A 25,780-nucleotide genomic window follows, 5' to 3' on the forward strand; every position below is an offset into this window, starting at 1 on the left:
TTAAGTTTTTATTTAAAAATGTTGTCTTTTCAATAAAAACTATATTTTTTATTTTAAAAACATCATTTTTGTTAAATTCTGAAATTTTTTCCATGTTTATAACAAAAACTATGTTTTTATTTTAGAAATGTTTTATTTTTAACAAAATTACGTTTTTATCTTAAAATTGTCGATTTTGTTAAATTTTAAAAAATAAATTTTTTATATTTTAACAAAAATCATGTTTTTTTTTAAATATATTTTTTGTTAAATTATAAAAAATAGTTTTTTTATCTTTTCAATAAAAATGATATTTTAATCATAATTTTTATAAGGATTTTAATAGTTCTATGTTAAAAATGTTATCTTTATTTAAAATATATTAAAAAATATTTTCATAATATTTTATAAAAAATTATTATATTTTTAAGATAAATAATGTTATTTATATAATTTAAAAATATAATTAAGTGAGGATAAATGAAAAAAAAATTACTTTTTCTTCCAAGATGTTAAAAAATTTTGGGGAGAGAAAAGTTTTTGATTCCCATTAAAAATCTTTAAAAAACTCTACTAATTATGTTTTCCTAAACCAAATAAAAAAATTAAATTATAAAAATAATATTCTAATAAAAAAATTATTTTCTCCTAAAAAAAAAAAAAGAAAATTATTTTCTCACTTAACAACCGCCCTTTAAGGTTAGGTTCCAATCCACTACCATGAAAAATTTTAAATATAGTGACTTCATTGCAAATTTCCGAATCACAAAAAGGGTTCGGCTCCAAACCACCACATTAAAAATTTTAAATATAGTGACTTCTTTGGAAATTTCCGAATCACAAATTTCTCCAAGAATCTCTCCAAATCCTAACAGCATTAGAACACCTGAGATTGGTGGCAAACCCGTAAATTTCACCCAACCTGAAGGGTTAAACCACAAACACTCAACTATAAAATTCCCAAACGCACTGGGACCGAAGCATAAAAAAAAAAAAAAAAAATCACAGCAAAAAGCTCTAAGGAAAAACCAACACATTTTCTGTCTACGAGAACTTGACTGAATTCTAATCCCTTTTCTTTCGTTTCCATCTCTGTCATTATCCTGTATACATGAAAGAGCTTTTTCTTTCTCCTCTTCAGAAGAACTGCGCAAATCCATCAAGGAAACTCAAGCTTGTTTGCAGTTTCAATGGCGCATTCCACCCCAGACCTCCTTCGGGAAAGCTTCGTTATATTGGTGGCGAGAGTCGTATTATATCCGTTGACAGAAACATTGGGTTCTTGAAACTTCGGGCAAAGATCGCGGATCTTTGCCCGAAAGTACCGTCCTTTTGGTTAAAGTATCAGGTAGCTGTTGCTGACGTGGACTTGGACATGGGGTCGATCGTGATAGAATCGGACGAGGATGTCAAGTGCATGGTGGAAGAGTACGAGAATCTGGAGTTGTACGGTAAGAGCACTAGGCTTTGGGTTTTTGTATGTAGTAATGGGCTTGAATACGGACGATTTTATAAGGGTCATGTTGATAATAAAGTGACGAAGAATGTGGGAAATGGTGGTAATGCTTTAAGGCATGGTGATGATTCTTTAAGAAAAATGGTTTTGAAACAGCAGTTATTGGCGAAACAGACGAGTAGAATTAGTGGAACTCGGGGTGGTTCAGGTTTTGGTGTTAATGAGAGTGGAATGGAATTTGCATCTTCTACTAAGAATCAAAAGTTTGGTCACCCACTTGTGGATTTAGGGACTGAAGAACCAAGTGGTTTTGTGAGTGAAGAGAACAAATCTGGTGGAAAGTTGTTAGATTATGAAACAAATTTGGGGCCTCAGATGTGTCCACTAAAACCTAGGGACGGAAATTTGAGTGTGCACTATAGTTGTTCAATGCAATTTCTGCCAGGGCCGTCAGGTGGTGTTCTGTGTAATGGAGTTGGGGTTTTTTTTCAGTCTGATGCAGCATCACGGGGTTTAAAGCAACCAAATAATTCTGGTATGATTTCAATGTGTAATTGTTGTGATGCTAAACATGATTTAAGGAGCAGTGAGCAAGGGTCAATGAGTAATTTTAATACAGAGAATATTATACCATGGGATAGTTCAGTGAAGCCAGTATATTACAACATGAGGGCTGGAAATCCCGGTAATATAAAATCTGGTGAGGTGGCGGGGGATAGTTCTCTAAATGTGTTCTGGAACCATAAGTTCTGCATGAATGATCTTGGTAATCAGTGGACATACTATCTCCGCAATCATAGGAACAACCTGTCTGGGATTGGGAACCGTGGAATTATTAAGCTGGATGGAGGAATTTCTAGTGGGAAATACTATCCTGGAGTGAAAACAAATTCCAACATCTCAAAGCAAGGGTGGTCATGCTGCTCCAGTTTTAGGAAGCCTTGGCCTGGACTACCTGAGCATGCGCTGTTAGAGGGGGCAGGTATGATGACTGATTTAAGTAATCCTGATTTTCCATATGGCAATTCAAATCCCAAGGCATGTCATTTAACATATTATGGTGCATGGGCTGCCGTAGGCAGTCAATCTCTCTTTACCGATAATGTTAATGGCAGTCCATCTGCAGATATAAGAATGATGGATGCCAAACAATATCTCATGGTTGGATCGAAAAATGGGCTTGAAGTTCTTTATCAAACTCGCTTTGAGAATTGTCATGCAGCAGCCATAAGTTGTGAACCAATTCACTGCAATCTTCAGAGCACACAATCAGTTGCTGATGCCATTAACCACCCTGCTTTGTCAAATGATATGGGCTATAGAAATGGAACAGAATTTGTTTGCAATGACCACTTGCCTGATGCAGAAGAATGTAAGAATTTAGAAAGCGACAATAAGGATGGCTATGGCGCTCATAATTTGCAAGGTGGAATTGATTCTTCAATCGATCTTTTGTGTAACCTTACATTGTCATCATCCAAAGGAATGCAACCTCCAGCACTTTCTTCTCATGATAGCTACAATGTTGCTGATGCCTTGATCATGCCTCAATCAAATCCGATAGATCTTAAGGATGAAGTGCACATGGACATAGGCCCTCAAGTTGATCAATCAAGTGGAAACACATCTAATCCTTCACCCACACACATGGATGAATTGAAAAAAGATTACATCCAAGAAGAAGCGGTGAAACATGACCTTCCATCTGATATAAGCATTGATGAAAAGGTATTATTTAATGATCTTTTTTCTATATTACTGCACAATTGACTAAGAAAGAAAAGAATTTGTCATAGTTCCTTGGCCTTGGTTTACTCATTTTCTGACTCTCTTCTTTCCCCCTTGAAAATTTTTCCAGTCAGAAGCTAAAGATGGAAACAAATGCTCTAAGATGATTGGTAGAATTTCAAGTGACCTGACTGCATTTTATACTCATCTAGCTACTCGAGGGCTTCAGGTATTCTGTCAAACCCTGCACAATTTCTCTTTTGTTTATCACTCTGTAGGTGAAAAGAATATAAAGATGATGGATTTCTATCTTACTCTGCAGACTATTAGGAGTTCTGACCTGGAATACATAAAAGAACTCGGAGCAGGTGCATATGGAACTGTCTTCTATGGAAAATGGAAGGGGTCTGATGTTGCAATCAAGAGGTTAAAGCCAACTTGCTTCTCGGAAGGTTCAGTGGAGGAAGAGCGATTGGTAAATATCCATAAGACATTTCTACATTACTGCAGTTAACTTTCTCCTATTTGATCATCTTTATTGATTATGTGATTATCTGGTAGAGTTATTTCTGTGGTAGTTGTTCTAAAACTTACTTTTATTTGATCATTTCCAATGATTATATGATTATCTGATTCTTTTTTCCTCATGTTTTCAAAGAATTTGATCCAGATGTTACATCTCGTTAATTTTATACATCATACATTCAGTAGGATACTACAAATACATATTTCTTGTTATTGCTCTTGAATTACATTATTGTGCTAACCTATGTGACTTAGGCTGCTCTCTTAACAATAGTTAAGATTTTGCATGTGTCATGTGCGTGCTGGCCACATTTGGTTATAGACATCAGAGTTGCCATTGGCCATTGATTTGTTTTGAACTCAACATGTTTTTCCTGTCAATCTAGAAATCTTCAACTCATATTAGTTAATGTAGCTGATGTTTTTGGTTTTGGAAACATAAGAGAACTAGATAAAGGGATGAAACTAACTGTTTCTGTTTGGTTTTAATCAGGTTGCAGACTTTTGGAGGGAAGCACATATTCTAGGTCAGCTTCACCATCCAAATATAGTGGCATTGTATGGTGTAGTTACAGACTGCCCTTTGACAAGTTTGGCAACAGTGGCAGAGTACATGGTGAATGGCTCCCTGAAACAAGTTCTGAGAAGAAAAGATCGGTATGGCATTTTACAATCTTATTTCAAATATAAAATTGAACCAATATATTTTATTTGCATCTCTTAAGTAAAAGTATGTCTGATTCTTTGCAGAAACTCACAGATTGATAACTAGTTTTTGCTACCCGTATTATGTGTGCTATATGAATCAATGTTACATACACTTTACATTATAGCTCTAAATAGCTCCCTGGTAGACTATATTCATGCCTGTTAGAATTTGGCAGAACTATAGACACCCCTAAAATGGGTTCCTGTAGCAAAATATGATATTCAGAAAACGGCAAATTTTCAGATTAACATCACATAGTGGTGGATTTGCAATCCTCACATTATATTTTCAGTTTCTGAAACCTCTTTCTCATACCTGCCATCCTAGTAGCATCAAGTGAAGTTTTTAGCATGCAGCAAGTATATATGCATTTGCTTTCTCTAAATTACTTCTTGTCTGATTTACAGAACTATTGATCGCCGAAAGAGATTAACAATTGCCATGGATGCAGCCTTTGGAATGGAATATCTACATGAGAAAAACATTGTCCATTTTGATTTAAAATCGCATAACTTCCTTGTTAATATGCGGGATCCTCAACGACCAGTGTGCAAGGTAGCCACAGTTCTTCTATTTGGGTAACAGTTATTTGCTATACTTTAATCAGTTAACATGTCACTATTTGGCTTGAACAAATTTTAAAATTCCTCCTTTCTCAATCAGATTGGTGATCTAGGCTTATCCAAAATTAAACAGAGGACACTTATCTCTGGCGGAGTTCGAGGAACTATACCGTGGATGGCACCAGAGCTTCTAAATACTAAGAAGAACTTGGTAACAGAGAAGGTTAGATAGTTAACAATTTATTATCTTTTACACCTTTCTACTGTAATATGATTTATGCCCTAAATACATAGTTATGCTGGAATGCAGGTTGATGTGTACTCATTTGGAATAGTCATGTGGGAACTCTTAACTGGGGAGGAACCTTACACTAATTTGCACTCAAAGGAAATAATAGGTATATTTTAACTTGACTATCCTATTCACTCGAGGATTTATATTTACAAGCGCTAACTAATTCACAACTATTCAAGACGTTCTCTGAATGCATCTCTAGTGAACAAGTTTGGTATTTATGATAGTTCTGGTCATTCTGTTCTATTTGTTGCAATGCCTCTCTTTCATTAATTTTTCTATAGTTTTCATGTTTGTCACATGTTTACACTTTCTCCTGCCATTTCAAAGTCTTATATCCTCTTGAACTTTTCCCTTAAAATTAATTTTCTTAGTCATAGTCTTCAGAAATTCACTTAGAAGAACAGGATGTAAATGTTATTTGATATTTCTTTTTTAAATCTATTCTATGAAGTAGCTCGTATTTTGTTGCTTTATTCATTTGGTTCTCGTTAAAGATCAGTTGACTGAGGAGTCAGAGAAAAGCTGCAATATCTTCATCATTTTATACTAATGCCTGTTAGGATAATGTTGTTACTGCAAGTACCTTATTTATTGCTTGACACAAATGCTTATCATGTTACTTATATTATACTCAGCTGGAATAATCAAGGGCACTCTCCGACCTGAAATCCCCAGCTGGTGTGATCCAGCATGGAGATCCTTGATGGAGAGTTGCTGGTCGACTGATCCTAACTCGAGGCCTGCTTTCTCAGAGATCGTCAAAGAGTTGCGTACCATGTCAGCAGCCATGAACATTAAGTAATTACAGCAAAGCTGAGAGGCACAGGGCAAACCCGTTGAAGTTTTTCTCCTTAGTAAAACAAGTTAGCGTTTCCAGGGACAGGGCAGAGTGAGATGTGATTAGTTTGCCATCCACTGCAATGTCCAATGTGATGATAACCCTTTCTTTAGGGGTTGTTGAGCCAGGTGAAATTTGTTTTTGCAGTCACCGGGGTCTTGATATAGCAATTGTATGTACAAGCTGAGTTTAGAAGGTATGGCTTCTCTAGTTTAGATTGAAAGGGTAAGGGTAACGGTTTTTTAACCAAAGGACAGGGCGAGGCCTTAGGTAGCTTCATGTTTTTGTTTTTTGTTCTCAAGGCTACAAATGGCCATGCATTGTTTCCCGTCCCCATGTCGTTGAGCTATTTCTAGCCCAAGGTTTTTGTTTTCATTTCCGTTTTCTGGTATTAATTGGCTAAATTGCTCAAATCCTTTAAAAAAAAAGTCAACATATTTGCAAAATTCCTAAGCAAATTGTAAGCGCAGCCGCCAGCGAGTGAACCGCTTACCCACAAAATCTCGCGAAAAGGGTAAATAAGGTGCAAAAATAAATTTTGTTATAATCATGACGTGTTTGAATAACGAATCTAATTATTAATTTATATTCACTTACGCTCTTTAAATAATTGAAAAAAGACTAGGTTAAATGAATTAAAAAAAAAATTGAACTGAAGAATAGTGCCCTTCACAAACGCCAAGAGGGCGCTTCTGTCACGGGAGTCGGTCGGCCTAGATGGTGCTCACTCGAGATGTGACACGTGCAGACAAGCCCTCCTTTGTCCAATAGAAACGGCGCCAACTTAAAAATAATAATTCAAATTTCGAAAAATAAAAAATTAGCCAACCGATGTTATCCACGTCAGACCCCTCCCTATATACTAGATGCCCCTATGTTTTATCCAACGCATTTTTTGTTTCATTTTTCCTTCGAGCTCAAACACAGAAGAAACTCGAAAGAGCCCTAGTAAATGGCTGCCCTCTTTCATCTCTTCTTCTCTCCTCTTTCCAATCGCTAATTACCAAATCTATTCTGTTACTACTTTTTTTTTTTTTTAATTTAAAGATCTTAGCCTCCAAATCAAATCGGAAGACACTTTGGTTTTTCTATTGACGGCTTGAAGTTGAAGTTTCGGGTAATCACCCAAATCGAAAAATCTCTTGATTTTCGTTTCTTTCGGCATTTCGAAGGGTCCGATTTGACGCGGATCTCATCGATTCCTATCCTGTTTGTCCTGGATCGAGTTCTTAAGAGTGTCTGATTCGTTTTCGATTATTATTTCATTTGAAAGACTCTTTTTGGGGGTTGGGGGACTCAGGGGATTTTAAGCTTAATATATTTTGTGTATTCGAAATTAATTTAATTTGTTAATTTTTGGAACTCAAAAGTAATTTTATTCCTTTAGTTTATTGCTTCCTCCAATATTGTTGTCTTTGTTTTTGTGTGTATTTCAATCCCCCCCCCCCCTTGAATTAAAATTATAATTTCTTTTATATGTAATTAATTTGGTGTTGGAAAGTGAGTTGAATTGAAGAGCTTATATTGCGAAATGTGAAGTTAAGCGTTTCAATGTTCAGTAATATGTTAGGGATCCTTGAGCTGGTCTTGTAGTTGAGTTTCGGTGTTGAGAATTGATAGATTCCACATGTCGGGTTAATCTTTTTTGGACGGAAAAATATAGATATGTGGGAAGGTATAAAGGTGGATAATTTCGGCATTTTGGGTTTATGGATATTTGATCTTGTTCTAGTTGTTTGTAAGAAGTAAGCTATTATGCAAAGATAAGAAATTCTGTGTGGAACCAGTCTGAGACAGTTGTGTGACCCAAAGAAGCAAACAAATGGAAAACAGCATTAAGTTTTCAAATTGAGTTTGTGTTACAATTGCATGAGAGAACTATTTGCTGGATTCAGAATAAGGCTTGGTGCATGTGGAATAAGATGTTACAACTTTTCTTGATTTTGCTTAAGGTATGGTGCCATATGAAGCTGTGAAAAGTGGGTTGGGAGGGGGGAGTATACATTTGAATTGAAGTGGTTTAGATTTTAAGCTATTTTTTGAGTTGTTTAAATCATGTTAGGATTTTTTTTCTTGAACTAACCTAACTATGGTGTCCAGTTGGAATTGTGGAAATTTTGTCCATGGTTAAGGAGTTTTTTCTCGAATTATATAGAAGACTAATATTGGACTTGATTTATCATTGCTATGAAAGGATGATATTGATGTTGAGGAGCAAATTAGATTATCTTCACCATAATCCTGTGTTGAACTGGTACTTAAAAAATATGCCATTGATGCAATGCAGATGATGGCTTTACCTGGGCCCAGCAGCAATATCACGGTCTTGAATCTGGTAGCTTCATTCTGTTGCATAAGCTACTGGCAGCCAATGGTGATTTTAATCTTTGCTGTAGGTTCCAGTTCTTACAGTGTCAGCCTTGTAAGGAATAAGGTGATGCCATGAGAGTGGTCACTGTTCTAAAATCTAATTATGGACTAATCCCTACGTTGCCTGGAATTATAATGGAGTCTTAAATCATCTCTGCCACAATCTTAACTGACAACATTATTTATCTTTTATAGAGCTGTTTAATGTCAACTACTTGGGACATAGAATCTGTTTTGTGTGACATCTATCTGCTATTGCTAGAGCTTATCCGATGTTGTGCGGATTAATTTTAAATATATAATATCTTCCCATTTATTTTTATCCCCTTGAACATCTATGATATATTTGTGAAGTTCTATTTTTTCCATTTTCATACATTATAGCTGTACTTTCGGGTTTCTGTTTTTTCTTTTATTTTACTTGTAAGCCTTGGCTCATTTCATTTTCTACTGAATCTGATCCTTTGTATGTAAAAACTAATGTTGATGTTATATTTTATGCTTTCAAGCATTCAGTTTCTGCCTTCTGAAAGGTCTAGTCATTTAGCATAGCGTTGGTACGTTAGAGATTTCAACATGCCAAAGGAGAGAAGAAATTGTTCTGTGTCTTTTGACGGGTATAGGAGATCTCCCTTCTCATGTAGCCCCAGCTCTAGTCACCAATCTTCGCCAAAACTCCCTTCAGAAACTGAGGAAAATCTAAAGGAATGGGAAGAAGCCAGGTGCCCTGTCTGCATGGAGCATCCACACAATGCAATTCTCCTCATATGTTCGTCCCATGAGAAGGGTTGCCATCCATACATGTGCGATACAAGTTATCGCCACTCTAACTGTTTTGATCAGTTTCGCAAGTCATTTGTTAATGCCTCAGCAGGAACAACACAAGATCCTCAACAAGAAGGAGCTCAACTTGTAACTGCAAACTTATCACCAGCGGCAGCTGCAACTTCAGAATCAACTGTTACTGATTTGCAGGAAGAAAGAAGTGAGGAAGGGCTCTCCACCCCATCTATTGTCTCATGTGAGAATCAGGTGCTGTCAAAACTACTGTGTCCACTGTGTCGTGGTGAGATAAAAGATTGGGTTGTTGTAGAGCCTGCTCGTCAATTTATGAATGCCAAATCTAGAAGCTGTTCCTCTGAAACATGTAATTTCACTGGTGCTTATAAAGACCTAAGGAAGCATGCAAGACTTGAGCACCCTTCTGCTCGCCCATCAGAGGCTGACCCTGAACGGCAGCGAAATTGGAGGAGGTTGGAGCGCCAGAGAGACCTTGGGGACTTGCTCAGCACTCTGCAATCTTCATTTGGGGAGGAGAGGGCTGATGACGGCATTTTGCCAATTGATGACGGAAGTTGGCTCACTGTCTTTTTCCTTATTCGAGTGTTTCGACCAAGGTCTAGTCGTAGGAGCAGCAGTTGGTCTGGCACCTCAAGGGCAAGAGCTCAATTGAGTCTTAGGAGGAGATCTACCAGACTGTGGGGGGAAAGCTATGATGGGGAAACTGGATCTACCAGAGATGAAGACAATGAGTCTTCAGACAGTGGTTCATTTCCTTGGAGGCGCCGTGTAAGGAGACGGACAACTCCTGATAATCAACCATGACTATGATTGTATCTTTAGAGATCTGTTTATTGTTTGAATGTGAAAGTTTCAATTGTACGTGTTTCCCTTATTAATCTACATATTCTTGTTGTATGCTTTCTTCCTGATGGTATGGCTGATGGATTTTCAGAATGTATATGAACTGACTCCATATTTTTTTTTTGTTTCAGGTAGGAGGAATATGAGTCTATTGCTTGAGCTTCTACATCCGTTCCGCGCAGCTCGGAACAAATTTGGTCCAGAGTTGCCGGATGTTATCAAATAAGTGAATTAAATTTTAATGTATTCGGGAAATTAAATCAATCAGTATACTCTTTTCCTTGCGAATCAATTTCATTTTGTCTTTATGGCTGCAAGAATTTGAGTGTTTTCGTTTCAACTGTTGAGGGGCAATTGTTTTTGTTTTTGTTTTTTTTGTTACAGTGATGGTGATTAGAGCTATTCTTGGCTGCCATTTGGTTAAAGTACTATTTGCGAAAAAGACACTGAAGCAGGAAATCGGTCATCTCACCAAAAGAAAGCAAATTCAATTCTTCTGGTTTCACATTTGTGGAATTTATGCGTCAGTTTTGAGTCTCACGTGCTGCACTTTTAACAACATTTTTTATGTGGATTAATACAACCAATGTCGCATTTGGACAAAAGTTCGAAGGTGGTAGGGTTTTACTCGTTTCTTTGGGAGCGACCAAACGAACCTCTCAGTTTTTTCTTTTTATCTCCCACTGATTTTTTAATTTTTTATAAGTAAAATTATTAAAATACATTTTTTTTATAAATGTTCAAATATCTATTATCGAAATTAAATATTTTTGTATTAATTACTAAAATTTTATAATAAATTTACTTAAATTGAATTTTTTGAAAAACTTTTTTTATTTGTTTATCATAACGAGTTTTTTCAATTAACATATTAAATTTTGATAAAATTATATAATATTTAATAATATTATTTACATAATTTTAAGCAGTTGTAGTTTTTATATATTGATAAGATTTAATTTTTTTTTGTAATTTTTTATAACATCAAGAGATGAAATATTTAATTAAGATTTTATAAGATTTTTTTTTAAATTAAAATTTTTATTAGTTTTAAATTATGATTTTTTAATAATAATTTTATTATTACATTAATTCAAAAAAATTAATATATTTTTTTGTAATTTTTCACAAACTTTCAATCCATCCACTATCAAAAATGTATTTATGAGAAATATTATAATTTTTTGAAAATGTATTTTTGAAAAGTATAATAACTTTGGAAAAACAGATTTTCCAAAATTTATAATGCTTCTCAAAAATTTATTTTTAAAAAGATAAAATTTATCGGATAAAAATATCCAAATACTTGTAAAAAATATTTAAATAATTTCACTTACAAAAATTTTTAAAAATAAAGTGTAAAAATATAATTGAGCTATATCTAGATTTTCTCCTTTTCTTTTTCAAGCCTAATGGAGTTCTTTCGAGGCAGGAAAAAATAAAAATAAAAGAAACTTTTGTTTCCTGAAAAGACAAATGAGCCAGATTTATGTGTTAGACTTGAATTTGAAATTAAAATTTTGATCGATCCTGTTTGATTTCAAATGAGATTGATGAAAGTTCATGATTGAATCATTAAACATATATATTTATGAAAGAAGCTATAAAGGTATATTTGAAATTATTAATGCATAAATTTAAATTTAATTAATTTACTTAATTACATTTTAAAAATAATTTTTTAAGAATTTAAAATTAAAATTTAGTATTTGTAATTTATTTCTATATTCGGATTGTGATATTTTTATATAAAATTTTAATTAACATGCCATTGATAATATTTTTGTATTAAATGCGCTTTATGATAGTTAACGTGATAATTTCAATTATGCAGTGAAAAAATATTTTTATAATATGATAATAATAATACTAAAGAGAAACTTGTCATTTTAGCAAAATCCAGTTATTAATCTATAATCCAGGAGTACTCGTATATGTACATTATTTAAAATGACATTTGACAGTTCAGTGGCAAAAAGAAAAACATTCAACAGATTAACTGTAAAGCTGCAGACAATCTTTAGCCAACTTGTCTTTGCCATATTCGCCCCTTACTTTATTTTCCCCTTTCTTTTCTCTTTCTGTTTCCTCCAGAGAAAAAAGAACAGTTTTCAAAACCTTTTTAACCCCAACAGATACAAGGAAACGAGGAAATCTTTGAGGCTCTCTCCCTATTATACTGAGATACGAGGAAAAGATTTCGGAGGATTTTGGGAAATCTTTTCTTTGGCAAACCTATTCTTTTTTTTTTTTTTTTATGTCAATTGGAAGAAAAAAAGATGACGAGAGGGGAAGTCTCAAATTCTAGCTCTGGGAATCAAAATGTGAGCAATAACAATGAAACCAATGTGATTTTGAATGTATATGATCTTACTCCTATCAATAATTACTCTCATTGGGTTGGTTTTGGGATTTTCCACTCCGGTATTGAAGGTTTGTTCCCATTTCTGAATTCCTTTTTTTTTTTTTTTTTGGTTTTTTGTTATGGAATTTTTTCTTATGTTTTTGGGATGTGGGTGTTGGTTATTTTAGCTTTTTCTTTTGCTTCAAAATGGTGGATTTGGTTTCTCTTGATAGAAAACAGAAATGTGTTTGCTGAATTCTTTTTAAATGATTTTTATGTGATTATCTTCAATATGTAGCTGACGATGATTATTTATTTGGGTTTTTCTTTAGGAAAGAAAGGTATTTTCTTGGAGAGGAATTTGGAGTGTAATAATGGTATGAATTATGGAGAAAATGATATCTTTTGAAACTTACTTTGATCTTTGTATTAACGAATGAATTCATCATCCAATTTTATAGTACTTTTTCTTGGTATGTTTGCGTTTGAAAATTTGTTTCCTTTAAGAAAATGGTTCCGTTTTTATGAGCCGGAGTAATTAGAAAAATAAATTTGGTGTGAAGATGTTCCTTTTTTGACACTGTATGATGGTTAAGAAATTTTGTTTGCTAAATTTTTGTGCATGCATGAGGCCATGTTTTTCTACTTAGAAAGATTTGGTTCTTATCTTTTGAAATATTTTTTATCAGGTTTTTATATGCTAAATGAAGTTGTAACTGTGGGAAAACTAAGAAATAAAATTATGTAGAAAATTAAGAGTAAAACTGAGTGTATATTAAAAATTTATTCATAAAGAATTACACAAGCACCTTAGATTTATATACAACTAACTAGCGCATAAATTAGAAAACTAAATCTTCCTAAAATTGATCCTATAATTGAGGGATTGTCTATCTTAATTTTTTGTCCTTAATTCTAAAGATACATATACTTAATTTTAGAGATACAAATATAAATATACAGATTATAATATTACAACCAGCTATAAATATGTGCTTTCTTACACTCCCCTTCAAGCTGGTGAATAGGTGTTTTTCATCCTCTGCTTGGAAATAATTTCTTGAAATGTTGCATTGTTGAGATCTTTAGTCAACACATTTGCAAGTTGACCTTTGGTTGATACATACGGTGTGCAAATTAACCCACTATCTAGTTCTTTTTTTATGAAATGCCAATCTACTTCAATGTGTTTTGTTCTGTCATGTTGTATAAGATTGTGTGTAATGCTTATTGCAAACTTGTTATCATAGTAAAATCTTATTGGTCCATCCCACTTGATCTTCAAGTCTTTTAGGATAATCTTTAACTATAGTAATTCACAAATTCCTCGAGCCATTACTTTGAACTCTGTTTCAGCATTTGATTTTGTCACCACATTCTGTTTTTTACTCCTCCAAACCACAAGATTACTACCTAGGAAAATGTAGTAGCCTGAGGTGGATCTTCTATTAATTACTGAATCTACATAATCTGCATCTGTATATGCTTCTAGAACCAACCGCAAATTTTTTTTTAATAAGATACGTCTTTCAAGATTGGCCTTCAAACAGTGCAATACACGGCAGATAGCCTATAGGTGCACTTCTTTAGGACTATGCATAAATTGACTTATCACACTCATAACATATGCTATATCAGGTCTAGTATGTGAAAGATAAATGAGTCTTCCAAATAATCTCTGGTACATCTCTTTATCTACAGCAACATCCTCATTAGTTTCTCCAAGTTTATGATTAGGATCTATAGGGGTATTTACAAATTTACATGCGAGCTTCCCAGTTTCCTTTTAAAAAATCCATCACATATTTCTATTATGAAATGAAAATACCATGCCATGAGTGAGCTACTTCAATTCTTAGGAAGTACTTCAATCTCCCTAAGTCTTTTATCTCAAATTCTCTAGCCAAATACTGTTTTAGAGATTCTTTCTTTTTCATTATCTTCGGTTACAATTATATCATCAACACACACTAATAGAATCGTAACTCTTCTTGAATCAGAGTACTTGATAAATAATGTGCGATCTCTTTGACTCTACTTATATCCCATTGCTAGCATCACTTTGGCAAATCTCCTGAACCAAGCCTTAGGAGACTATTTAAGGCCATGTAAAGCCTTTTTCGGCTTGCATACTTTGTTTGCTTCTAAATTACCTCTAAATTCCGGTGAAATCTTTATATATATTTCTTCTTCCAAATTACCATGTAGAAAAAAGCATTCTTTATATCAAATTGTTGAAGCTGCCAATTGTAATTTGTAACCAATGATAACAAAATCTTAATTGTATTCATATTGGCAAGTGGAGCAAAAGTTTCTTGATAATCCACTCCATAAGTTTGATTGTAACCCTTAGCCACCAACCTGGCTTTATACTTTTCAACAATACCATCCGCCTTGTATTTTACAGTGAAAACTCATTTACACCCAATTGAATTTTTTTCTTTAGGCAACTCTATTAGTTCCCATGTCTTATTTTTCTCTAAGGCCTCCATTTCTATTTTCATGGCTTGCTTCCATTTCTCATTGGATAATGCCTCAGATAATGTAATTGGAATAGAAATAGTGTTTAAGATCACAAGAAAATTTTTGTGGGATGGTGAAAATTTTTCAAATGACTTAAAATTAGAGAGTAGGTATAATGGATGCTTAGTACATTCTCTGGTTCCTTTCCTAATGGCAATATGCAAATCATAATCACTAGTTATAGTTTTAGAAAATTTATGCTTATTTTGAGAAATAGAGTCAAAGACTATAGTTACCTCATTTTCAGAGTTAGGATCAGGTTTTTAGACTTACACTGGTTCAGGATTTGGAACTTTTTTTATTGAGTACACCTGTAATTCTTTCATAGAATCAAGAATAATATTATCCTTTATCACATCTTTTTGTTTGGAATGCGTTCAAACTCAAATTCAGTGTTTAACTTGGACTCAGAAGAAACAAGTTTAGACTTAGAAGAATTAATGGGTGAAAATGTTGAAGAAGAGGATAAATCAAGCAAAAAGAAGTCTTTATCCTTATCTTCCATGAATGAAGTCTCCCCCTGAAGATAAAGTTGATTAAAAAATAGTTTACTTTCTTCAAAAGTGACATCTGTAAACACATAAAATTTTTTGGTAGGAAGATGATAGCACTTATACCTTTTTTGAGTGGATGAATACCTCGTAAAAATGTACTTAATTGCTCTAGGATCTAACTTTCCTCTATTATGACTGTGAATATGAACAAATGATATACAATCAAATATCCTAGGTGTGCAGTTGTTTGTGGTATTAAAGTTGGGATAGAATTATGAGAGTAGTTCCACATGAGTTTAAATCCCAAAACTTTTGAAGGGAACCTATTTATAATATGTGTGGTAGTGAGAACAGCTTCTCATAGTAGGATTTTGGTATGTTCACTTGAAAAAGTAAAGCTCGGGTTGTGGCTAGTAAATGGTTTTTTTTCCTCTCTATCACTCGATTTTGTTGTGGAGTATTAACACAAGATGACTCATAGATAATCTCTTTATCTTGAAAATAGGTAGATAAACTTTGACTGAAATAATCTTTTGCATTATCAGATCTAAATATCTTGATTTTCATTGTAAATTGATTTTGGGTTATGTCTTAGAAGCTTAAAAACATACTATTCACATCTTATTTTATTTTAAGTAAAAATATCCTAGAGATCCTAGTACAATCATTTATGAAAGAAACAAATTACCCAGCACAAAAAATATGAAGAATTGTAAAGGGACCTTATATGCCACTATGAATTAAGTAAAAATGAGTAAAACTTCTTTTATTGCTAACTGAAAAAGACACATCTATGCTTTGCAAGTTTACAAATATTACAATGAAAATTTTCAGCATGTAATTCTTTGAACAAAGAAACATGTTTTTCAAAGTTCTAAAAGAACGATGTCTAAGACGAAAATGATAAAATCAGATTTTATCTTTATTGAGAGATTTTTCAAAAAAAAATGACAAATGTAAACTATTCTTGATATTACTTATGTTATTTGATGTCTTAAGATAGTATAGTCTATTCTTCTCCTTAGCAAATCCAATCCTCTTTTCCAAATTCTAGTCCTAAAATTCACAATAGGTGGGATAAAAAATCACTTTACAATTCATGTTTTTGGTAAGTTTTTATATAAATATCAGATTAGTAGATAATCCAAGAACATGAAGAACGTTTTTAAGAACAAACTAAGGATCAATATGAACATCTCCTAATTTTACCACTATAGTAAGTGAACTATTTGCAATAACAATTTTTTTATTACTAGGACACAGGGTATATGTACTAAACTTCTATGAAGAATGTATCATATGGTCTGTGGCTCTTGAGTCACTGACCCAAAAACTCATAATAGGCTTAACCAAGACATTTAATCCATGAAAACCAAAAGCTTTACTTGAACTAGAGACCTTACCCAAAGAACATATCCTAGTAGGTTTTCAAGAGTTTTCAATAGGCTTCTTAGTTTCTCAATCTCTTCTCTGTCCAACCTTTTTTGTTCCCAAGATTTTTGTAGTACTCCGATAGTTTTACCAGTTGTCACTTTATCAAATTGGGTAGTGGTGGTAGATTTTACAATCTTTGGTATGGTTATCTTTCTCAGGACTAAAACAAGTCTTGATAGTAAAGGTTTAACTAGAGATGATTCTAGGCAATGAAGGCCGAAAAAGGAAAAAATAAGACTAAAAGATTTAATAATATTTGGCTATGAAGGCCTGAAATAGAATTTAGCAATGAAGGCTGAAAAAATTTTCTTTCCAAGAAAAGCCTAAAGCTTTGATATCATGTGAAAAAATTAAGAAATAAATTTGTGTGAAAAACTAAGAGTAAAACTAAATGTATATTAAAAAATTGTTAATAAAGAATTATATAAGTACGTTGGGTTTATTTACAACTAACTAGTGGATAAATTAGAAAACTAAATCTTTCTAAAACTGATCCTATAATTGAGGATTGTCTATCTTAATTTTCTATCCTTAATTCCAAGATACAAATATTTAATTCTAAATATACAAATATATATACAAATTACAATATTACAACTAGCTATAAATAAGTGTTTTCCTACAGTAACATCTTTACTTTTGGTCCTAACATCTTTAGTTTTTAATCAGGGTTATCTATGTTATTAGATTAGATGAAGATAAATTGTGTGAATGACTCAAGTTCCATAAGTTCAATTTAAGATTAGGCATTTCTTTATAGTTGGTGGGATTGAAATGCAGCACATCTCAAAGATTGTAGCATGCTTGAAGTAAAACATCTTATTGCTAAATACATCATTGTTATTTAGTCTTTTCAATTTGAAATCATGCTGTTTAGGCCAAAGAGAGATGGATAGCATTTTCGCAATATGACATGAATTTTGGTTCTTGTGTCGATAATCTTTTTTTAATCTAGGAAACTGAAATTTATGAACAGTTCATGGTAAAGAGTATGGGTTCGGGGCCCATGATTTTCCCATTAGTGGAGTTTTTGAAGTGGAGCCCAAGAGCTGCCCTGGTTTTAACTATCGATGTTCCATCTCGTTGGGACAGATAAACATGCCTTCCTCTGAATTTAGAGAATTTATTGAGAGTGTAGCTTCTGAGTATCATGGAGATACCTACCACCTCATCTCCAAGAACTGTAACCACTTTACAGATGACATGGCACATAGATTGACAGGCAGACATATCCCTGGATGGGTGAACCGGCTTGCTCGGCTAGGTATGTCGATCCTTCCATTTGTTTATCGAATTCTCTATATGCAAATATATATATATATATATATATATATATTTGTGTGTGTGTGAGAGCGTGTCTATGTATCTTTGCCTTACCATATCTTTCTTTCTCAAGAATTATCCATGACATTGGAATGATGTTAATGCCTTGCTCCTCCTTTCATCATGTCATAGCTTTGATCCTTTTTTTTTGGGGGGGGGGGGGGTCGGGCTCAAGAATTGGCAATGCATTTAGTTACTTTTGTTTGGTATGTTTAAACAAGGCGGGGGAAGACAGAAATTGACCCTGGCCCTTGACCCTCTATCGGAGGGAAACAACCAGTAGGCCAAGCTTCGATTGTCATGCAGTCTACTTTCATCATCCATATTTGGCTTTTTCCTGGAAATAGAAAAACACTTTGAAAATAGTTCATGATTTGCCGAAAATGCAGGTTCTTTATTCAGCTGTCTGCTTCCTGAAAGCCTTCAAGTAACTGCAGTGAAGCAGATGCCCGAATACCATGAAATGGGTATGCTTCTTATTTCTTTTGTCTTGCTTTTGAAAAGTTTAACCTGCCATTAATTCTTGTGATACTACACTCATATTTGGGAACTTTCTTCTGCATCTTTTGGCTGCTTGCTTCCAGAAGATGGAACCGAGTCTCTCTCAACTACAACCCCCCACGATTCAACAGAACTTGATGATACAGATCAAGAGAAACACTTGCTGTCACCGAAAGATGAAAATCTGGATATAGCTTTTGTTAAAGAAGCCCAAAAGTGAAAGCAAGATACCTCAGAAGAGGGGCTTATCACGGCAGCCTTTATCGACAATACTTGCTTTGTAGGGAAGAATCAACTGGAAGCATAAGTGCTGAGCTTGCTTGCATGCCTTTCATTTGAATGTTGTAATTAATTATTTTCCCACATGCTTTCCAGATTTTTAGTGTCTTCAATTTTTTTTTCTTCTCCTGTTTATTGATTTAAGCAAAAGAATTTGGCACTAGAATTATAGTTTGTTATTGATACTTTGTACGAGTGCTTACATTAAGCTTGTGGCCTCCAAATGGCATTGCATATAATTTATAGTGAACATTTGAATGTTATGAGAGATTTTTTTGGCACATCTGAGACCGTGATAAAAGAAAAGGATGCATCCAGGTTCGAAATCTAAACCTGATCTGAAAAATATTTTTTAAGGATGGTTAAATGAAGCAATTGAATTAAATTTCTGGTTCAATGTTACAAGAGATTTAACAATATTGAAAGGCAAACCATTCACTGCGCAAGAAACTTTGGCTAAGGAGAGACTAACCATTCATACTGAGCATCGGAAAGTGGAGGTTCCGGCATTCTATAAACAAGTTCCAAGTGACCGACTGGAGCACTCAAATCATACTGGAGCACGGTAGATAGGGAGGCAAGTGACCGATTTCCATCATATAGGTGGTGATTGGAAGAGAGGGAGTACGTTGATTACCACCTAACATAGTCTGGAAAGATGGTTGTGCTTTCAAATTACAAAGAAAATGCTCCAACATGCTTGTCAAAAACAGGAGCTCAATACATCAATAATTCTTAGTGACGCCGGTGAATCAGAAAACCGTGGGCGTTATTCTTACGCTGAATAGCAAGGTAAACATTGTGCAAAACATAAAATTTACAATCCAGTTTGCATTACAAATAATAAATTTCCAAACTGCAAGTTGATGGTCACATCGGTACAGGTTCTCTTGTTCCACCACACACAGTTCTAGCAAGGTCCAGGACCATTTAAGCAATATCAACTACAAGAGAAATAACAAGGTATGCAAATTATAACTAAACCATATATGACACCCATAACCAGAACAATTTTGCTCAATCTTGTTTCGTGTGACTTGTAAATAATTTTTTCTCTCCTCTCCATTTTAATTCCTCCAAATAATGCAAAACATTTTCAGATTACACCCTTACGTGGATCGGCCATCAAGGCCCAGTTTTGAAGTTAACCAAGCACAAACCTCTTCCATCTCCTCAGGGATTGTATAGTGACCAAGCCTATATTGTTGAACAAAGCACTTAGTTTAAGTCAATGAATTGTCAAATCATTAAGAAACATGAGAGTTTCGTTAGACTCTCAAGATCCATACCCATTGTAGGATTTGAAAGTCACGTCCTGAAATCCATTTGAACTCAATGTTTGTGAGGATTTGTCACCAAATTTATATGGAACCACATCATCACCTACAAGCAAACATGTAATATGTAATATACATAGTTAAAAGGAACATCACTAATAGCCTTGATGCCAATCATGAAACTATAAGTAAAATAGTAAAACTGAATTTGGTAAAATGGTGGCAACCGCCAACTATAGTGCCAAATGTTTCAAACATGAGTTTAGGCTTCAATAATTACAAGATTTACTTGAAAATGATGGCAGCCACCAAGTACCAAAAGAGATGTTCATTTCGTTCAGAATTGTTTAGGCTTCAGAATGGTCGTCTATTGAGGACGCATAGACATTTTTCAATGGGCTATTTCCTTCTCTATACAGGCAACAACTTATTCCTTGATTACTTCTGACAAGCCTAATAAATCAATAAGGCCCAAATATAATATCGAATGCACACAAAATTTAGCTAACAATGGCAATTATGTAAATATGAAATACATTGGTAGGACCACTACTCATTACAATTCATTCATCCTTAGAAAAAGCAGTACTTTTAGATGTTACACCAGTACCTTTTTTTTTAATCCCCTTGAATACCAGTCTAATAAAGTAAAACAAAGATTTGCTTTTCTAAGTTAGGAAGAACTAAACTCAGGTTGACACTACATATTTCGCTAGTTAAACTCCTCAACTAGCAGAGATTATGTGAATACCATCTTGTTATATCCCACCGCTACTTCCTAATCAAAATAAATGGTGGTAATGGTCGTGGCACCACTTCTGTACCAGAGGTATAAGATAAAGCCAATAATCTAAAACCATCTCTGACAAAATGATCAAACATAGAACCATGATAATTTGCATAATGAAAGTGATTATGAATACCTTTGCCATGGCATAGCAAAATGGGCAAGGATGCAGCACGTCTTGCAGCTTCATCCTGTCCTTCTATTTTGCTTTTCAAAGTCCTGGAAAAGAAAGGAATTTATAACAATAAACCAGACAAATGCAGGAGAGAGAGAAAGCATCAAGCTCAAATAAGAAATTGACAATGTAGGAAACCAACTTTGAACATGGAAGCCATCCACTAAGTCCAACAACTGCACTTAAATTGGCAGGATACGGATTGCCATTCCTATATTTTCCATGAGTAAAACAGGTTGCAGAGTATAGGGAGGTAGCTGCACCCATACTGAAGCCTCCAACACCAAGTTTAACTGTAATTGGAAAAAGCTACTATCAAAATAATGTCAAAACCAATGACAATAAACAAAACTTCCAGTGCTAAAACTGAAAGTGAAAACTAAGGTGAATGCAACATTGCATTGATCGTAAGCCAAACTAATGAAACAGCAAATTACAGAGATTTAAACCAATCCTAAAAAACTAGTCATTGTTTACAGGCATTTATTAGAATAATGTAAATAAAAAGAATTGTAAAAAAAACCATGATTGTCAAGATAGATAGAAGCAGAAATAAGAGGAGAAAACTGTAAGAGCTCTTTAGGCCATTACAAACTTGAGAGTCAGATGGTTTGCTGCCACTCTTTAAACTCCTGCACAAGTTACATTTATCAAGTTTGGAGAGAAAGAGATTCCAGTTACATTAATCAAATTTATCAGTGTTTATGTACATCCAGCAAAAATCAACCACACAAATAAGACGTATCTTTGTCCGACAAGCTCACATACAAGAGACAGAAAATGAAACTAAAAGGCACACTAAATCTAATGACTTCTAAAACCAACACCATTTCCTCTCATGTTCTTGCTTTATGGCCAGAAAATGAAAAGAATATTGTTCACATTTGATAGCCAAAAAAGCTTGAAATCTTGTAGAATATAAACTAACAATTGGCAGTTGTACAATGTAAAACTCTCTTTCTCATGAATTCTTGCTATAAAACATTACACAAGTGTCTAAAATGCATTGATACCTAAATATTACGAAGAGAAATTGGAAAAACTGCCCAAAAAAATCTAGTGTCATAAAACTCATAAAAGGTGGTGAGAAGAAACATACTGTCAGCAGGCTCTGTTGACAACAAATTTGCAACATGTGCTGCAGCAGCATCCAGACCTTCTATATCATCAAGAGCATCTTCTGAAAGGTCTCCCACATCAAACCCTGATGCATGTAACATTACAATTCAACAACTAGATTAGCATTCAAAGCACTATCATCAAGCACAAAGGTTGAAGAGAAAGAAATTTAATGCATTTGTTTCCTTCCAATGAGATTGCATCCTTATGGAAGTTTAAGAAAATACTTACAAGCAGTTGATGGAAAGCCACCAAATATAGTTATTGGTTGAGTAGGGGCAGTTGGGCATATCCATTTAATCTGCACCATAGGATCAAAGGCATGGAAAATTATGAAATTATAAAGAAAAACAAATTCATTGGTTAATACTTAATAGTTAGAATATATTCTCCTGAACATTTTTGGCTACAACCAATCATCCTTACATTTGGAAGAGGGAGGGTCTCCAGGAGCTGCGACCAGCTGCCAAACAAGATGAAAGGATAAATAAGGGTGAGTAGATGTTTCAAAAGATATCAGGAATTTTCTGTCTTATATTTGAGATCATTGATCACAAAGATAAGGAACCTCATAGGAGAGGATCACTCAGATTCTAAGTGGCACCCATATAATTTATTGGATGAAAAAACTTGCTGAAACATGAAGATGCAGCAACTTGCAATTTGAAGACTAAACCACTTAAAAAATTCAAGCAGAATTATCTTTACTATCAGCTTAACTTGTAGTTTTGCGCGAGCCTTATCAGCAAAGTAGCAGCAATTCAAGACTAAAGCATAATACAGAGCATAAAAGAGGTTTTTTGCATGCAAAGATTAGTTCCCTGCTACTTATTTAAGCATTGATAGCAATAATGCTATACTAAAAGAACAAAAATTGCATAGAGAAAGAGAGATTTCCAATTAACTCATAATGCCTAGTTGCCAACAAATCCCCCCCTCCCAGGAATTCAATAAAAAACAATAACACCCATGTCATTATATGCAGGATTAGTAAACTGACAGAAAGGAACACCTCAGAAATTCTGATAGAAAGATTAATATCACATATTGAAGGTATTTACTTCCTCACTACAAAATAATAATCCATAGAAATATTGTTATGATGCCAAATGATTTCTTGAATGGCCCAAAATAGATGAAAACAACAAGATACAAAGATGTTAAGAACATCTCAAACTCTTGTGACTATAGTTAACTGGTGCAATCAGCCAAACAAGAAAGGGAAAAAGAAAAGGTGGAAGCAGTGAAAAGAACTGTCACAAACAAAATCAGAAAAAATCAAAGACAAGCTAGTGTTATTTTCCTTAAAAGATCTGTTGAATTGTTGAGGGAAGGAAGAATTAGAAATGACAACTCAACATTCATAGAATTTACTAAATAGAAATGCTACAAGCCAGAGTTAAAGAAATAAATTGGGCCAGGGAATGTTATGAGCCCCATAACCGAGTCCAGGCCAATCACTATGTTTAGTTTAAAGGTCAGTTGAGTGTCTGTTACTAACATCATTATCAGACTATTTAGTTATGCAGGATTAGTTACAGAACTGAGCTGTTGGGGAGTTTTAAGGGTGTTAGCGATCATTGTATGCTCATTCAGAAAAAATTCCAGAATTCAAAAACCTTCTCTATCTCTAATTTCTTCTCTTCTTTCTCTCAGCTTATCTTCTCTGCATCTTATCTGTTCATTCTTCATTCCATACTCAGTCAGGCTGTATCAAGAACATACATAATATTCCTTCCTTTAAAAATTGACAGTTAATAAGAGATAAGGAATCTGAATTTAAATCGTTTTCTTTTCCTCGGACAAAATAAGTTAAATAACTGATATTATTGAGAAAATAATCTTAAATTTATTCATCAAAGAAAGAACCAAAAACTAGGAATAAGAAGCTTAGAAAGCAATGCAAAGTTTATAATACCTTGAACCATTATCACCAAGGCCATGCAGCCAAACTATGGTCGCTTGGTGCCTGCCTTTGGGCCTGACCACAGAGGTTCTTCCAAATTCAAGTGCTCTTCTAATGGTTTTACCACCTGAAATTTGTCACAGTAGAGTTCAAGTGTTAACAGTCATTATAACTAAGAAGGAAAAACAAGCTAGTGAATTTATAAAAAATCAACTTGAATCAACATATATACCAATCCAGTATCCACCATACAATGAAGAACCAAGTGATTCAATTGCCATAAGAACAATCAAAATATTTACACAAGCTTGCTAGTGAGATCTCATCATAGACATTACACTATAGTAAGATGGAGCAAAGCAGATAAACTAACCAGGACCAACAGAAGGACCAGTGAAGCTCATAGTAGCCCACGGAAAAGTAGCAGTAACCAAACCTGCCTATTGTAAGAGCAGAAGGCAGCAGTGATCCCGCAATGAAGAAAGACCTAGATTTATATTTAATATCAAATGTCAATTCTACAACGTAATTTCTTTTCACTACATTGATACATAATACTTATAACTAAGCAACTCGGCACCTGCCAAGTGCCCTTGTTAGCAACACTTTAACTAAACCCCAAATCAGAATCCGCATCAAAACTTGCCAAAAAAAAAAAAAGTACATTCCAACAAATTCATCAGAAAGAAGATTTTTCTATCTAATCCAAATTACATATCTTTCAAAACCCTTCATAAAAAAGGGATTTCAACTCTAAATAAATGATGGTATCCATTGCTTAAAATGAAAAGTAAAAAAAAAAAAATCTTAGCTGAAAATTCATAGGAAAAATAAGATTAAAAAACAGCCCAAGATGGAACAAGAATGAAACTTTTCAAGTCAACTGTTTTTGAGGATTAACAGGTTCGAAAGACCTGCAAAATGAACTCTCAAGAAATTCTAAAAAAAGAAAAAAAATCAAAAAGCAGAAAACGGGAAAAGAAGAGATCAGAAAAGGAAAATGGGTTTTAGGGTTTTATGCATTTTACCTTTTCCAGTGATACGTCGACTGGCTGTGAAGACTCCGAAGGCTTAGATACAAAAATCCCCTTTTTTGGTCACCAAAGGCCAGATATTGATTTTTTTTTTTCTCTGATAAATCCTCTTGTTTGTGTTTTGTCGTTTTAGGGTTTTTCTCTTTTGTCTGAAAGGGAAATCTAGATATTTGTCCCTCGGATTGATATCGGAACCCCTATATTTAGGACACGTGGCAATTATCAGGTTAAAACCACTATTTAACTTTGTTTATTATATATATATATATATATATTTTATTATTATTATTTTGTAAATAGCTTTATCTTTTTTTTTATTCTTCTTTCTTTTATTTAAAAAAAAAATCAATAAGCAATTGTCTTGAGCTTTTGATCTTTTTTTTAACTGAGAATAAGATAAAATATGTGTCATAACATTTAGATTTGATGATTTATTATTAGATATTAGTTTTAGAAATCACCATTAATCTTTTT

At 33.8% G+C, this 25,780-nt stretch overlaps 4 protein-coding genes across 19 annotated transcripts; 3 read left to right on the forward strand and 1 right to left on the reverse strand.

Annotated features, from left to right (window-relative positions):
* Positions 1-963: 963 nt before the first annotated feature.
* On the forward strand, positions 964-6,428 carry LOC111300839 (uncharacterized). 2 transcript variants are annotated; one of them, XM_089747092.1, is made up of 9 exons: positions 964-2,417; positions 2,562-3,163; positions 3,294-3,392; positions 3,486-3,638; positions 4,182-4,345; positions 4,805-4,952; positions 5,061-5,183; positions 5,271-5,358; positions 5,894-6,428. In XM_089747092.1, exons 1-9 carry the CDS (start codon positions 1,091-1,093, stop codon positions 6,058-6,060), a joined length of 2,871 nt encoding a protein of 956 aa, XP_089603218.1. In that variant the 5' UTR covers positions 964-1,090; the 3' UTR covers positions 6,061-6,428. The 2 variants fall into 2 exon arrangements, with proteins under 2 accessions (XP_089603218.1, XP_022752183.1); XM_022896448.2 differs by having other exon boundaries at positions 965-3,163.
* Positions 6,429-7,032: 604 nt separating this feature from the next.
* On the forward strand, positions 7,033-10,780 carry LOC111299059 (uncharacterized). 13 transcript variants are annotated; one of them, XR_016329669.1, is made up of 5 exons: positions 7,033-7,213; positions 8,384-8,530; positions 8,983-10,125; positions 10,242-10,353; positions 10,495-10,780. XR_016329669.1 is itself a non-coding variant. In XM_022893988.2 (3 exons), the coding sequence occupies exons 2-3, from the start codon at positions 9,043-9,045 to the stop codon at positions 10,254-10,256; spliced, it is 1,008 nt and encodes a 335-aa protein (XP_022749723.1). In that variant the 5' UTR covers positions 7,033-7,213; positions 8,976-9,042; the 3' UTR covers positions 10,257-10,402. The 13 variants fall into 13 exon arrangements, 4 of the variants coding, with proteins under 4 accessions (XP_022749723.1, XP_089603221.1, XP_089603219.1 ...); XR_016329670.1 differs by lacking the exon at positions 8,384-8,530 and having other exon boundaries at positions 8,976-10,035; positions 10,242-10,377; XR_016329671.1 differs by lacking the exon at positions 8,384-8,530 and having other exon boundaries at positions 8,976-10,035; positions 10,495-10,715.
* Positions 10,781-12,099: 1,319 nt separating this feature from the next.
* On the forward strand, positions 12,100-19,271 carry LOC111299060 (deSI-like protein At4g17486). 2 transcript variants are annotated; one of them, XM_022893989.2, is made up of 5 exons: positions 12,256-12,543; positions 12,787-12,831; positions 17,882-18,169; positions 18,618-18,695; positions 18,813-19,271. In XM_022893989.2, the coding sequence occupies exons 1-5, from the start codon at positions 12,390-12,392 to the stop codon at positions 18,947-18,949; spliced, it is 702 nt and encodes a 233-aa protein (XP_022749724.2). In that variant the 5' UTR covers positions 12,256-12,389; the 3' UTR covers positions 18,950-19,271. The 2 variants fall into 2 exon arrangements, with proteins under 2 accessions (XP_022749726.2, XP_022749724.2); XM_022893991.2 differs by lacking the exon at positions 12,787-12,831 and having other exon boundaries at positions 12,100-12,543.
* Positions 19,272-19,760: 489 nt separating this feature from the next.
* Positions 19,761-25,381, reverse strand: LOC111299061 (uncharacterized). Of its 2 annotated transcripts, XM_022893992.2 has the most exons (11): positions 25,301-25,381; positions 24,646-24,759; positions 24,285-24,399; positions 22,793-22,829; positions 22,598-22,667; positions 22,347-22,451; positions 21,390-21,540; positions 21,209-21,291; positions 20,298-20,391; positions 20,122-20,205; positions 19,761-19,952 (listed from the first exon to the last, which is right to left on the reverse strand). In XM_022893992.2, exons 2-11 carry the CDS (start codon positions 24,674-24,676, stop codon positions 19,949-19,951), a joined length of 774 nt encoding a protein of 257 aa, XP_022749727.1. In that variant the 5' UTR covers positions 24,677-24,759; positions 25,301-25,381; the 3' UTR covers positions 19,761-19,948. The 2 variants fall into 2 exon arrangements, with proteins under 2 accessions (XP_022749727.1, XP_089603222.1); XM_089747096.1 differs by lacking the exon at positions 19,761-19,952 and having other exon boundaries at positions 20,032-20,205; positions 24,646-24,761; positions 25,302-25,381.
* Positions 25,382-25,780: the final 399 nt, after the last annotated feature.

This window comes from Durio zibethinus, chromosome 18 (genome assembly GCF_047325235.1).
Source record: "Durio zibethinus cultivar Kanyao isolate XHJ-2024 chromosome 18, ASM4732523v1, whole genome shotgun sequence".
Classification (NCBI taxonomy): domain Eukaryota; kingdom Viridiplantae; phylum Streptophyta; class Magnoliopsida; order Malvales; family Malvaceae; genus Durio; species Durio zibethinus.

What these genes read in the sequence shown, in the direction of transcription:
- LOC111299061 (XM_022893992.2), bottom strand. Translation starts at nt 24,676, where the DNA reads ATGAGCTTCACTGGTCCTTCTGTTGGTCCTG. An exon ending in TGGCTTTCCATCAACTGCTT is followed by an intron (nt 22,452 to 22,597) that starts GTAAGTATTTTC and finishes TACATGCATCAG; the next exon opens with GGTTTGATGTGGGAGACCTT. An exon ending in GGATGGCTTCCATGTTCAAA is followed by an intron (nt 21,292 to 21,389) that starts GTTGGTTTCCTA and finishes TTTCTTTTCCAG; the next exon opens with GACTTTGAAAAGCAAAATAG.
- LOC111299060 (XM_022893989.2), top strand. Translation starts at nt 12,390, where the DNA reads ATGACGAGAGGGGAAGTCTCAAATTCTAGCTCTGGGAATCAAAATGTG. An exon ending in GAATTTGGAGTGTAATAATG is followed by an intron (nt 12,832 to 17,881) that starts GTATGAATTATG and finishes ATTTATGAACAG; the next exon opens with TTCATGGTAAAGAGTATGGG. An exon ending in GCCCGAATACCATGAAATGG is followed by an intron (nt 18,696 to 18,812) that starts GTATGCTTCTTA and finishes GCTTGCTTCCAG; the next exon opens with AAGATGGAACCGAGTCTCTC.
- LOC111300839 (XM_022896448.2), top strand. Translation starts at nt 1,091, where the DNA reads ATGAAAGAGCTTTTTCTTTCTCCTCTTCAGAAGAACTGCGCAAATCCA. An exon ending in CTCAACGACCAGTGTGCAAG is followed by an intron (nt 4,953 to 5,060) that starts GTAGCCACAGTT and finishes TTTCTCAATCAG; the next exon opens with ATTGGTGATCTAGGCTTATC. An exon ending in GCACTCAAAGGAAATAATAG is followed by an intron (nt 5,359 to 5,893) that starts GTATATTTTAAC and finishes TATTATACTCAG; the next exon opens with CTGGAATAATCAAGGGCACT.
- LOC111299059 (XM_089747093.1), top strand. Translation starts at nt 9,043, where the DNA reads ATGCCAAAGGAGAGAAGAAATTGTTCTGTGTCTTTTGACGGGTATAGG.